The 12,896-nt window shown below is 41.5% G+C and overlaps 1 protein-coding gene across 1 annotated transcript in view; it reads right to left on the bottom strand.

Annotated features, from left to right (window-relative positions):
• Nucleotides 1-597: 597 nt before the first annotated feature.
• cep192 (centrosomal protein 192) overlaps nt 598-12,896 on the bottom strand; it is a 47,171-nt gene continuing 34,872 nt past the window's right edge. Inside the window, exons 38-52 of the mRNA XM_080720389.1 lie at nt 12,743-12,864; nt 11,226-11,335; nt 10,731-10,893; nt 10,106-10,193; nt 9,912-9,990; nt 9,562-9,685; nt 8,931-9,036; nt 7,714-7,942; nt 7,294-7,370; nt 6,996-7,091; nt 6,530-6,649; nt 5,256-5,368; nt 4,686-4,812; nt 4,428-4,486; nt 598-2,357 (exon numbers count right to left, since the gene is read on the bottom strand). Of these exons, the coding sequence (XP_080576515.1) occupies nt 2,225-2,357; nt 4,428-4,486; nt 4,686-4,812; nt 5,256-5,368; nt 6,530-6,649; nt 6,996-7,091; nt 7,294-7,370; nt 7,714-7,942; nt 8,931-9,036; nt 9,562-9,685; nt 9,912-9,990; nt 10,106-10,193; nt 10,731-10,893; nt 11,226-11,335; nt 12,743-12,864 (1,746 nt within the window). The 3' untranslated portion in view covers nt 598-2,224. The remainder of the gene's footprint in view (nt 2,358-4,427; nt 4,487-4,685; nt 4,813-5,255; nt 5,369-6,529; nt 6,650-6,995; nt 7,092-7,293; nt 7,371-7,713; nt 7,943-8,930; nt 9,037-9,561; nt 9,686-9,911; nt 9,991-10,105; nt 10,194-10,730; nt 10,894-11,225; nt 11,336-12,742; nt 12,865-12,896) is intronic.

Raw genomic sequence — 12,896 nt, forward strand, 5'->3', positions numbered from 1 at the left:
CAGAGTAATGAAATTGGCAGCTAGTAATCTGGTAAAGACACATTTGCATTAAATTTAATATGAAAATAAATATCATGGACTTTTAATGTTTCACTCATACAGATAGGCCTACGATTCAAAGACATTTCAAAATATTGCTACAGTACAACAGATGGATACATACATAAACATTTGAAAAAGATAATTTGCCCTTCATAACAAAAAACAGGCAAGATTTGTAAAATTATATATTCACTGTTATTTAATTAACATTAGGCAAATTAAATGGGTGTAATTATATATATAAATCTAAGGTACACACTATCCATCAACATTTAAAATGAGAACACCAAAATATGTACATCAGAACAATGCGGCACCATGCAGGTCTAATTTGCTTGGTCTTGTTCAGTATAAAAGAAAATGACCACAGGCTTATCAGGTTCATAATTAGGCCACCATATGCTATCTATGCACCAACACTGCCGTGTCTAAAGGGTTGAAGTCCACACTAGATAAATCTGTTAACGGACTTCAAGAGAAACACCCCCACCCCTCCAATAATAATCCTAATGCCCTAATGGTGGTCAATGTATATCATAATGTGGATTTCTACTTTTTACTGAGAGCTAAAGACAACAAAACGATGAATTGGGTGAAAATACAAAATAAATATTATTTAAGACAAATTTTATTTTATTGCATTTCAAAATGTAAATAGACAATTGTGCAAATTCTATTACAAATTACAAAACATTCATTTAAAATAGCTGTCTTTTGTTAAAGAAAAAGGACGTCAGGGAAATTGTGACATTGCTTCTTCACACAAATGTATAAATAGGAAAAGAATGTGCAGGTCACTAGTGTTTAAAACATCCACTTTCTTCTGACATCGTTTGGCAAGCCACATTTTGACATTGTTTGGCAATCCACATTTTGATGGATTCTTGAAATTGTAGAACAATAAAATAAGTTCATTTCCACTTTCTACTCCAATTCCAGTTCCCAAACAGATTTTTGGATGTGGTTCCATCACCCCAGAGCAAATATGGCCATTTGCCCCAGAGCCAGAAAAGCAAACGGAGATCTGATTGTGTCTGACTGGAAAAGTGATTATCCATCAATGTGGTTTTTGCCATGGTAACCACACTGTGGTGGCTTGGCGAGCTACTGAACAAAGACCCCACAGGGGGGAACGCTTTTAGCATGTAATAACAATCATTAACCATCTTAATTTTTCTGGGAGCTGTTACGATCATGACTCAATTAACTATATCTGGACTGGCTGGTAGAGGTTTCCAGGATGTTGCCAGGATGCAGACATGGCCCTGACAGACTGCCATGCAGGTGGGCACTATTTTGACAAGAGAGCATTGCCATAGAAACAATGCCGATATAGTGAAGCAATACATGAGACACGTCTGTACACGTCTGAGAGAGATGTGGTGTAAATAGACCTCCGTTGGTGGCTGAAAACAGATTTATCAGAAATGTTTATTGAGGGATCGTAATAATTCTAAGGAATCATCTGGAAGGCAAAGCTAGCTTTTCTGAATACCCCAAAATCTCAACAGCTGCATTACCAACCATGAGCCATTCCTTTGAGACTAAACTGAAGTAATTGTCAATGTATCACAACTGGTGTGTTCCTGCCATCTAAAGCCCAAAATAACAGATTTTCAAGATAATGTGAAGGCTGCGTTGATAGCTTGAAATCAGTTCTTCTCGGCGAGCATCTAGATGTGCAATAGGTTATAAATTCTCCTCAACAGGGGCAAAGACAACAACGCTGCTGCCTTTTGACCCAACTCAGGGCTCAAGCAAATGCCAAATCTACAGTAAGTGACAAAGATCATTAGCTCTCTGAAATGTCAGAACACTGCCGACTAATTGTGGGCCAGTCAGACCAAATCATTCAGCTTCAGGCACAAATAGGCACCAATAATTGTGCACCTTGGCCAACATGGATGGAAAGAGGCAGCCAGGTCAGGACACTGGCAGCACACAGAGTCCCAGGCAGCTCCAGCTAATCAGCTCTAGTCCACATTGTTTGAATGTCCACAAATAAGACATGGAGGTGAAAGGTTTGAGTTCTGTTCTTCATGTGACCCTGCTTTGCAGTGTCAAACTTTTTTTCCCCCCCTCTTCTTCCGTCACTATATCCGTCTTATGATGAGTCGTACGGAGAAGGCACCCACCCAAAACCAGCCAGCAAGCAGACGGAGGCGGGTGGTGGTTGGTGAATTCAAGGTAAGGCCTCACCGGTCAGCTGAATAACGAGACTTCCACTTGTTTCTGTTTCGATGAGCAGCAAGCCAGCGTGTCTGCCTGCCATGCTCGGCTTGAAATGGACTGGCAGGTTGAGATAGTGCTGTGATCTGTGAGGTGTGGGAAAAGAAGAGTGATAGTGAATGAATGAATAATAAATAAATAAGTCTAAGCACACACATGCATGCACACATGCTTTCATGGTAAACAAACACTGGTGAATGCCTTCACAGATTCGATTAAGCACGTACTGTACTAATCAACAAAAAACAATTGGATGTTTAATAAGGTCATGTAAGAAATTAGCATAATGTCTATTAAATAGTAGCTGAATCAATTGAGAGCCTGACAAATGGCAGATTTGTTGAGACTGACAGTGATCCCAGTTGTGAATGTCAGTTTTTCCATGTAGTCTTTTCTCAGATGACACCTCGCCGCCGTAAGCTGCATTACAGGTGACAACGCGAGTGAACATTAAGAGGTAGTGAGGGTCTTTGTGGAGTGAGGTGAACTGCCAACTGCACCTTACTAGTAAAACCAAGGAAATTATTGTGGACAGAGGAGTAAACGGATTCCACCGGTCAACAGTGTTGTACGTGGGGAGGTGGTGGAGTTTGTGGACAGCTACAAATTCCTGGGAGTGTACCTGGACAACGGCTTGGACAGGACTTATACAGTAACTCAGCTGCCCTCATCTACAGTAAGAGCTGTAGCAGGCTATTCTAGTTTAACAAAGCTCTGGTCTTTTTGAGTGTGTAATAGGATGCTGCAGCTATATACATTTTTATCCCACGACTTTTGTAACCAATTTTTCTCACCCGGTGTCAATTGTCTAATCCTTGGCACTACACTCCCTCTACCAACCTGGGGACAGTGGGGAGAGAAATGGACTGATGTGTCCAAGCCGCTTCTTTTCACCTGACAGTGGGGAGTTTCCCCAGCTGAACGTAGCACGTGGAAGGAACAACCAGTTCCTTTCCCCTCCATCAGGCGCCCTGGCTGGCCAGGGGGAGGCAGTATAGAGACCAGGATTACTGCATGTTTTTGTGAGGGTACCTACTACCCTTGGGGACACGGGGAGAACATGCAAACTCCACACAGAGGCCCTTTCGCCAACCCCACCCAGGGTATGGGCACTGATGACACGGAGGAAAGAACACGCCCCCAGCAGGAATCGTACCCAGGACCTTCTGTGAGGCGACAGCGCTACCAACTGCTCCCATACTTACCTCCCCCTTTCTACTGTAAATATCTTCTATTTCTATTTATTTAATTTTCCTTTTCTTTATGCCTGCTTTTTTTGGTATTGATGATATCCTAGGCAAAGTACTGTGTTCAATCCGTCTTTCAATGTTATGAGATACATAAAGTGGTTCCTGTGTAAATAAGCCAAAAAGCTTACTAGGATCTCCTTTTAGTTGACCTTGTACCAGTGATTTGTACTGTCATGAAACTGTACTTTGTGCTACGCAACCTTGTAATAAATTCTTCAATCAATCCCCCTCATGCCGCAGATATTCTATCAGTCTGTAAGGGCTAGTGCCCTCTTCTTCGCAATTGGTGGTTTAGAGGTTGGTGAGGAAGATTGGCTCCGTCGTGTGAAGGTGCATGAACTGGGGAAGTTGGAGGCCATCAGGGCCAACAACCACATGAGATCAATACAATCTATCAATCAAGTCTGATTACAGATTGTTACAAATGGGGACATATTGGCAGTGCAGATAACAAAGTAAAAAAAGTAAAACGATGTTGTCAAAATAGTAAATGAAATGACGGCCGATCATTGAGGGTTCCACAAAGCTGTATTCCCCCTGAGCCACAGACCTACATCCCCAGAGTAGTGCAGCTGGGTACCTGTGGCTGCCAGGAAGCACTTCCCCAAGGCACTAGTTAAGCAGAGCACCAGTACTCCCAAGGGGAGTGTGCTTACAAACATTCTCCTCAGGACTCAATATTTCACAGGACCCCTCACAGGGGGCTTTATCAACAAGAGTGATATCACAAACTTTATGCCACATCAAAACAGTATTTTGACCTTGTGTAAAACATATAGAGATAATGTGACTAAAATAAGCTGTTAGCCATAAATGAATTATGGCTACTATTGGTCACCAAGGCATACATCAGGTAAAAGTAAAGAACATGGATGTTCTGCCAGTGATAAGGACCACTTAACTCACCTTAATGAATATTTGGAATGCTTGATGTAGAAGGGCTCCCTAGGTTTTACAAATTTCAGCTGCAAGTCAATTAGAAAAGCCAAACGTCAAACATCAAATCCATGCAAAGCATTAAGACAATGGGTGATTAGGGGTTACTATATTTATCATTCAAAATCCATCATGCAATTGTGATAGTTTGAACTCAACGATGAAAAGGCATCTAGTGACCACAGATCTTTGCCTTTGCTGGCTCTAAGTAGATAATTTATGCCTCACCTCATGTGTGTCGGAGGAGTTGTTGCGGATGTTAACCTTCAGCGTGCTGGACTCACCCACCCTTATGGCTGGGAAGGTGTACAAGTCCTGTTGTAAAAACACCCCCCGAAACGGTGCATCCTCCTGGCTAAGAAACCAAAATTATGACAGCTGATTAAAAGACGGGTTTCATTGCAAAACAAAACATTTGCCATTTGAAAGAACATAACGCAGGACCAATACCCTTACGGTAACTGCCTATAAGCATTAAGCATTACAGAATATTAGAAAAAAAATCTAAGGCAGTGGATAGCGTCCAGTTGCAGTGGATATTGGCCTCTGGTGCTACCGTGCTAGTTAAAGGGGGACTGTCACCTAAAGGGGTACTGTCACCTTAAGAAGTCATCTTAAAATATAAGTTAATATTATTATTATGACATTGTGGGAATGCGCAATTATAAGTCAATCAAATTAATTGACTGTACTTAGACTACTTACTGTACTGGTCAGCTGTTGTTGGGGGGCGAGGGGCAGACCTTAATAATAATTATAATTTCAGGGCGTGTCAGCGGGCCTTTAAGCATTTCTTACCCAGTCTTGACACCAGGGGCTTCAGATCTCTTCTTGGTCTTGACTGTGGCCTCGGTCTTCACCAGAGAGCAGTCTCCTTCCTGTGGTCCATCAACTGGCCCCATCTTTACCCCCTGCAGACAGACCACAGAGATTGAGGATCTGGGCTAATACCTTGTATAATAATACGGTATATGGCACCCACCTTAGAACAGATCAAATTTCAAACAATAAGTCAAGATTTTACACTAGCCCTAAATAACAAACAGGCTAGAGCTGCACAACAATAAGAATTTACTTTGAGATTAAACAACACCACAAATGGAAATTCTCAAAGGCAAGTGATTTTTCTGGCAAGAGCAGAAAAGATTAGCCTACATATGGCAGTAAAATAGTAAAAATGTTGGCAAGCATTGTACGTATATTTCATACATTAAACCTACTGTTTCCCTACTTGAAATGTACCAGAAATATGTTGCACACTCGTATGAGCATTTTACATGCACAACCAAAAGAGCCATTTTAACATACTTTTGTAGAGCAATCTATTTGACATTCAACTCACTGTGTATACTTTTTAAGCCAACATGCTCTATTCCAGCATTTTATATTAAAGAGGCACACACAAACCAAGCCTGCAGCTCCCATCTCAGCAGGACCATCAAAGAGCCAGCAATACAGACTTTCTAAAACAATGTAATACAGTATGTATGGTACTACCAGTATGTATATTGTCTTCAAATTGGATTGTATGCTATCACATTTTCTTATGCTTTAGAAAGGACAAAGAGAAAAAAGCAAAGGATATCACACACACACACACACACACACACACACACACACACACACACACACACACACCCCCCCCCCCCCCCCCCCCATAAGCTGAGTAAAAAAAGTCTCAGTCTTATGTCTTATTTGTCTTATGACCTTTTGATCACAATTATTAATTCAACTGATTCACTTGACTCTTGTCAAAAAGGTTGAGAGACAGCATATAAATTACTTGAAATATCAATGTATTCACACGCGGGAGCGTTTTGCTGTTTCTATGTGTCATCTTTTCGACACCCAAACCTAACCCTTACCCTAACCTCCGTGGGGTGAGTCGCTAACCCTCCCGACCCTCCTTTGTCGAAATGATAGTCGTTCGATAGAGCGAAATTTCCCCTTCACACGCAGGTGCTCACACAAAATATGTATACACATTAGCTTAATTTATCAAATTTAGTTTGCGTTTGGTGTGGTTAAGGCATCTTTTTTATGGAATATCATAAACAGAAAGCAGTCCTGACCGTGCCACAGAGTTGGAAGCGGATACTGGTCTTCTCCTGGGGATCAGACACAGGATGACATTCCAGGTCCCAGAATTGAGCATAGTCCCCTCTGTCCCTGGGCAGGAATATGATGGGAACCTGAGAGAGCAGGGGGAACATTTTTATTGAATTTATTTAACCCATGAGACCTGGGGTAATTTCTACAAAATGCCTTCTAAATCAGTGGTTCTTAAACTTCTTTGTGACAATACAAGGACCCCGAAATTAAGTGACAAGGACCACGAAATTAAATGACAGCCGCTTTCCTCCTGGTTTAATCCTGGCTAAAACATCCCTGCAGTTTGATCTGTGAAATAAGGTTCCACAAAGCAAATGATGTGTCGGCAGTACTTTAAGTGATTCTTTATCTTTTAACGTATTTAGCAAAAATACATTCTTAGTTGACTTACATTCCGTTAACAAGCCAATACTGATGTATAATTACCAGCATCTTTTCCTTGGCTCCCAGCATGCCTGATACTTTGGAGCATCTGAAGGCTGTGTAGGTGGCCCGGTAAACATCTTCACTATTGTCAACCCCCTGAGGAGAGAGTTGAGCCACAGCTTAACCTCAGCCACAACAGAACAGAAAAGAAGCCACTGATGCGATGAACCACAGGTCAACTACTAGATAATAATGCAAGTTGTGGTTAAAAAATGATAATAAGAATAGCCACTATAGGGCTCAAAGTGGGAATAATGCATACTTGCGTAGCTAATCAAACAAAAAAAGTAAACAGTACCTTGACATATGGAGGAGCGAATGATGACAGGTACCACCTCACTTCCTGTTCTCCGTTCTCCACTTCAAGCTGGGATTCTGAAGCAGTAGAACACGCCAATTAAATTCTAAAAACGAATACATTCACTGCAGAACTATGAAATATGAAGAGAACAAAGGCCTGTCAGGTTGTTTTTAATCACCTTTTTATCACTCAACAAAATGTGATTGTTGGCAACATGGTGGGTGCTAAGAGATGATTTGTTAACCTGACAGCACCTTACAATGACTACTGTAAATAATGCGGTTGCTATTTAGACACTTAAAGCCTTAAAAACATGGAAAACTAGCTAATGTAAAAGAAAATATTTAGGTTATTCTTCATGTATCTAATGTCTTCCTAAGCCTACCTCTACCATATCTAATGTCTTCCTAAACCTACCCGATGTTTCTCCCGAGCTAGTGGGAGGAAAGGTGATGGTCTTGTTAATGATTTCCACCAAGTTCTGTGGCATTTGTGGAGTCAGTGGAAGTGGAGATGCCTGGACGTGTGGCCTGACCATAGGCAGTATGGGAGTGGCTGCCTGAGCAGGTAGAGCTGACAGAGACCTCTCAGCTGTGGCTGCAGATACATCTAAAGTCAGGTCCTGACGGATCTGAACCTTGATGAACTGAAACAAACATTTAAAAGAAAGGCCTTAATTGCAAATATTCCCAGCGATTCATTTCACTGACGTGTACATTTCTGAAAAGATTTCTTTGAATAGTCGAAAACGTATTAATTAAAATTAACATCCACATAATATCCAAAACGGAACACTTTTGATCTATAAGGCCATATATGAAAGCCATTAAAATGTTTATATTACTGGAATCTTACACAGGTTCTCCCAAATAATTTATTACAACATGCGCGTAGGTCAAACAAATGATCACTCCAGCAGAGCTGGTCTGGCTCTGAAGCACACTACTGACTGACCTGCTCCATTTAAACCATAATATGACATGTCATATTGGATCTTCAGCCAAACAGTTATGAATAGGCCTACTCTCTATGTTTTAACATCAAGCGCTAGATTAATTCATCAAATTCTTCAAAACGGAGGCAACATGCAGTACAAGGCAACGATTGAGTCACATCCAGGTGTTTATATTGGATGTGATTTCTCCCTAATCCCTAATTCACATGCAGCCATTTGGCTGACCCAGTTATGAAAAGCAACTTATGAAAGCACATGGTGGTCATGGCCATTATGGATTCTCCATCTTTACAAGTACCTTCAACTGCATTGACAAAATACCATGCTAATAATCAGAATAAAAATGGTTGGTCTTATCCAGCAAAGGATAAATGGTTTCATATTAAGACAATGTCTATATTTAGTGTTATCAGGGTGTCCAATTACAACATCTTTTTGTACTAAGCTGCATGAAGCCACACAAAAGGAAAATAATTGCATCCTATACAGAAACCTTGCATTTACAGTTTTGCCTCCATTTGACTGGTATACAAAATGGTGCCTCCAGATCTTGTGCAACAGGTTTGCATGGCACAAAGCCAAATTAATGCACACATTTTCTGTGTCAAAAATACATAATCATCACGGAGGCAATAGAACATGGCTGTCTATGGATAGAATATTTCAGATCAAGATTTACCTTCTGGTGGTTGTCACACTGGACATAGATCCGTCCACTCCACGGTAGCAGAGAAGACTTGTTTGCCAGGGATGGGTTAGGACTGATCAGAATCTGCAGGTGACACCTATACAAAAAAAAAATAACAGACAATATAAACTGTTTTTCCAGCCTTGTCTATTATTTTCTGTCGAATTTCAGTAAGTCACAAAGATGCAATAAGCCCGAGATCATTCCTGTAATTAGACCTTTGCGTAACGCGGCACATTCTGCGATCTGCGTAGCCTTGATGACAATCCTTTGGCAGACGCCAAGGGACTTTTAAATCCGCTGTGTGAGAGCTGCGCAAATGACAGCAATGCATTAATCACACATAAGGAGCAAAGATTATGGTATACAGATTAAGGTATTCAACTCCGATTACAATTTGTTTGAGACATGCCTTACAGCCTGGTCTGCTGAGCCAGTGAGCGTCACATTCTTTTGGGTCCTTTTTGTTTTGTTCTTTTTTAAAGTTGTTTTGAGAAGGTCAAGGTCCAAACATGAATCGAAAATATCTCAATACGTGGTACACACCGTAGCCCAACAAACTGCCAAGATGCCCCGAGAACAGCAATGTTGATTCCCTGTAGTAATACTAATGTTTTCTTACTGAGGATCTATGACTCCATGCTGAGGGTTGATGGTGAGGCAGTGGGCGGGCCAGGACAGCTCAAAACTCAGCTCTCTGGATGTGTTGTTCTGGATCTGAACCTGCCTGGTATTGGCTGCACCATCTAAAACAAACAATGTGGGCTGCCATTACCTGCAGCTTAGGATAGCAGCATTTTAAAAGACAAAATGTAATACTTTCCTTTAAAAAGGAAGTACGTTTTTTTTAACTAAAACTCTGGAGCAAAGGCTGCATTAATATAAGCAGGGTTCAAAAATCAATAACTTTAAGAATGGAGTTTTTGAAATCTACAAGTTACACTTTTTTTTAATTTATGGGCTTCTACTCACTGATGGTGGGAGCAGTGAGGACAAGCTGTTCAGGGTAAATAGACCAGGACTCCTGCTGCCTGTCTGAAGACTCTGCAGCCTGAAAGGATGGAGATTCATTTATTCAACTGTCAAATCTGAAAATGTACATGCATTCAACTTAAGTTTACCCCATTATAATGCAGACGACAAACAGTCCATTTGAAAGTAGTTACCTTCAATGAATGGGGCCCAGCCATCTTCAGAGCTGGTCCCTGGGGGCCTTTCACTGGTAACACGTCCAGGGACACATTACCATTGGCACTGGGAATTATGCAATGCAATAGTGTTACAAAATTAGCTACCACAGACAGATGGAAACACTTCACATGAACTTATATCATTTACTGATATATTTCAAGAACAGATTTTAATAGTCAAATATAGTCGTAGTTGTCAATAGTCAGTACATACTGGCATTGTATAATAAAATACCAAAGCAATACATAAACATATCCATACACACACACCTGTGTGTACATACAGTATATATATATATATACATACATATTACATAGACAAAGATGTGTATTTCACACACACACACACACACACACACACACACACACACACACACACACACACACACACACACACACACACACACACACACACACACACACACACACACACACACACACACACACACACACACACACACACACACACAGAGTAATCTCATTTGTAGTTGACAAGATTGTTCTTAGTCAGTATATTTGGTCAATATATTTGGTTCATTTCAGAAATTGGTTGGTTTACATAAACAACATTCCGGTGTATAATCAGATATGAAGAACACACCTGTCTATGTCAGAGGCATGCATAGCAGAAGGCTGTATTCTCTCAACGTGGTCGCCCCCTCCACAGTCTGAGCCATCTGCGCTGCCCAGCAGAGAGACAACCACCTTACTCATGTTCCCATAGAAGAGCTGGACTTCATTGGGTCTCTGGGGAAGATCATAGTCTGCAGTGACACAATACACAAATCTGTCAAATACTGTACAGCAACCCAACACTGACTGAACACACCGAACGTTAAACTTCACGTAATGATCGGAAATCGAACCCATGAGATAAAATTATAGTTTTGGAGACAGCCTGAGGCCCCTAGAAGTAGATTTCTTTAGGGAGCATTGTTAGTCGTCTGAATATAATACAATTCAATGCTTACGTCAGCAGGACACTACATATTTAAATAGCATACTAGATATTGCCTTAATTCCCATGGAACATCATTTCATCATACATTTTCAGTCAAACAGGACCTAAAATATTTCTTTCAAACAAACACCTCACCCTCTGCAATGTTCTCTTCTCCCAGGAACGTCTCGTTAAAGTCGATGTTTTTCAACAGGCTGTTCTCAGACAGAACCTTCCTTCCGGCCTCCGGTTTGTTTTGCAGTAACCTGAAGGACCAACACACAAACCGTCAGTGAGACAAAGCAGCTTCTCCTCCACAGCAGATTATATTTGTTGATTCAGTAAAACATTTAAAGTACTTGTGGGAAACACGATGAATCAGGAACCAGAAGAAAACATTATGTGATACATTAAAATTAAGCCCTGGCATGCCTTTTGAGGTCCTACAGGTCCTACTAAGAGGCACACTGTCGCAACTCCACAATACTCTTTTTTTACCTCATTCTTGAAAATCATCTGCCCAAAAGCACAAGAATGCCAAATGTAGTGGGATCCTTAAGCCCTTTGCACACAGGACAGTTGCGTTTTTTTCGTTTGCGGCATGAATAAAATGCATTGGATTTGGTGTGCAAGGCTGTGCGGAATCGGCGCTGCGGATCCAAAAAGGAGTCATAAAAGGAGTGATGAGTTTTTTACCGCATGCGACAAGACGCACAAATCGAACTGGGTTCGATCGAGAAAAAGACGCACGGCCGCAGCCACTCGTCGCACGGCCAATTCGGATCCGGTGTGCATGAGGTCGTAGAGAATCATTGTTTTCTTTTTAAAAAGTGAAATTGTCCGTTTTATCCGCACGGATAAACGCGCCTGTGTGCAAAGGGCTTTACTGTTACTTTAAGTCCCTACATATATTGTCCATATACGGGTAGGCAATTCCATGATTAAAGCAGAATAACAACACACTGACCCCTGATTCTCCTGAGACTCAGATGACCCCAGTGAATTTCAGCATAGAAATATGAAAGACATTCTTATAGTTGGGAGCTGTGTAAATAAAATATTCACCATGAATCATACAGCTCTCGCTGTATGAAAAAGAGCTAGAGTTGTTGATCCCACCACCTAACGTTACCCTGTGAACATGGGCGTCACAAGGGGTAGGAAAGTGGGACTGAGTTACCAGGGCCCAAGGTGGAGGGGCCCTAGTAACTTTAGCTATTGAAAAATAGCAGATATACAAGCTCACAGCGCGGCACCGAGTGCCGCGCTGTGAGCTTGTAGATCTGCTATTTTTTTTAAGTCGTGAAAATGTGCGCAAATCTTTGAATGTGCACAAATCTTTTTTAAGTGAACATTTGTAAATCAAATTTTGCTTCTGGGGGGTCCCTGGAACTAAATATTTTGAGATGGGGGGGGTCCTTCACATGAAAAAGTTTGAGCATCACTGACATGGAAACGTAGGTTTCTTGGCACACATTTTCATGACTTTTCAAAAATAGCAGATCTACAAGCTCGCAGCGCGGCACTCGGTGCCGCGCTGTGAGCTTGTATATCTGCTATTTTCAATAGTTAACATTCATGGGGGGCCCGCAGTGAATCCTTGTACCGGGGGGCCCAGAATTTGGTGTGACGCCCCTGCCTGTGAATGAAAGAGAACAGCAGTGTGGCCTGACCTCCTGTACTGCTGCCTGGACACCTCGTCTCCACAGAACAGACACACGGTAGCCAGCAGCTCACTGGCAGACTGACACAGGGACTGCTCCCTCTGAGTGGACTTCATCATAACCGTAATCACCTGGAGATACACACACACACCAAAATACTGTA

Source organism: Nannobrachium achirus (genome assembly GCF_963921795.1).
Source record: "Nannobrachium achirus genome assembly, chromosome: 2".
Classification (NCBI taxonomy): domain Eukaryota; kingdom Metazoa; phylum Chordata; class Actinopteri; order Myctophiformes; family Myctophidae; genus Nannobrachium; species Nannobrachium achirus.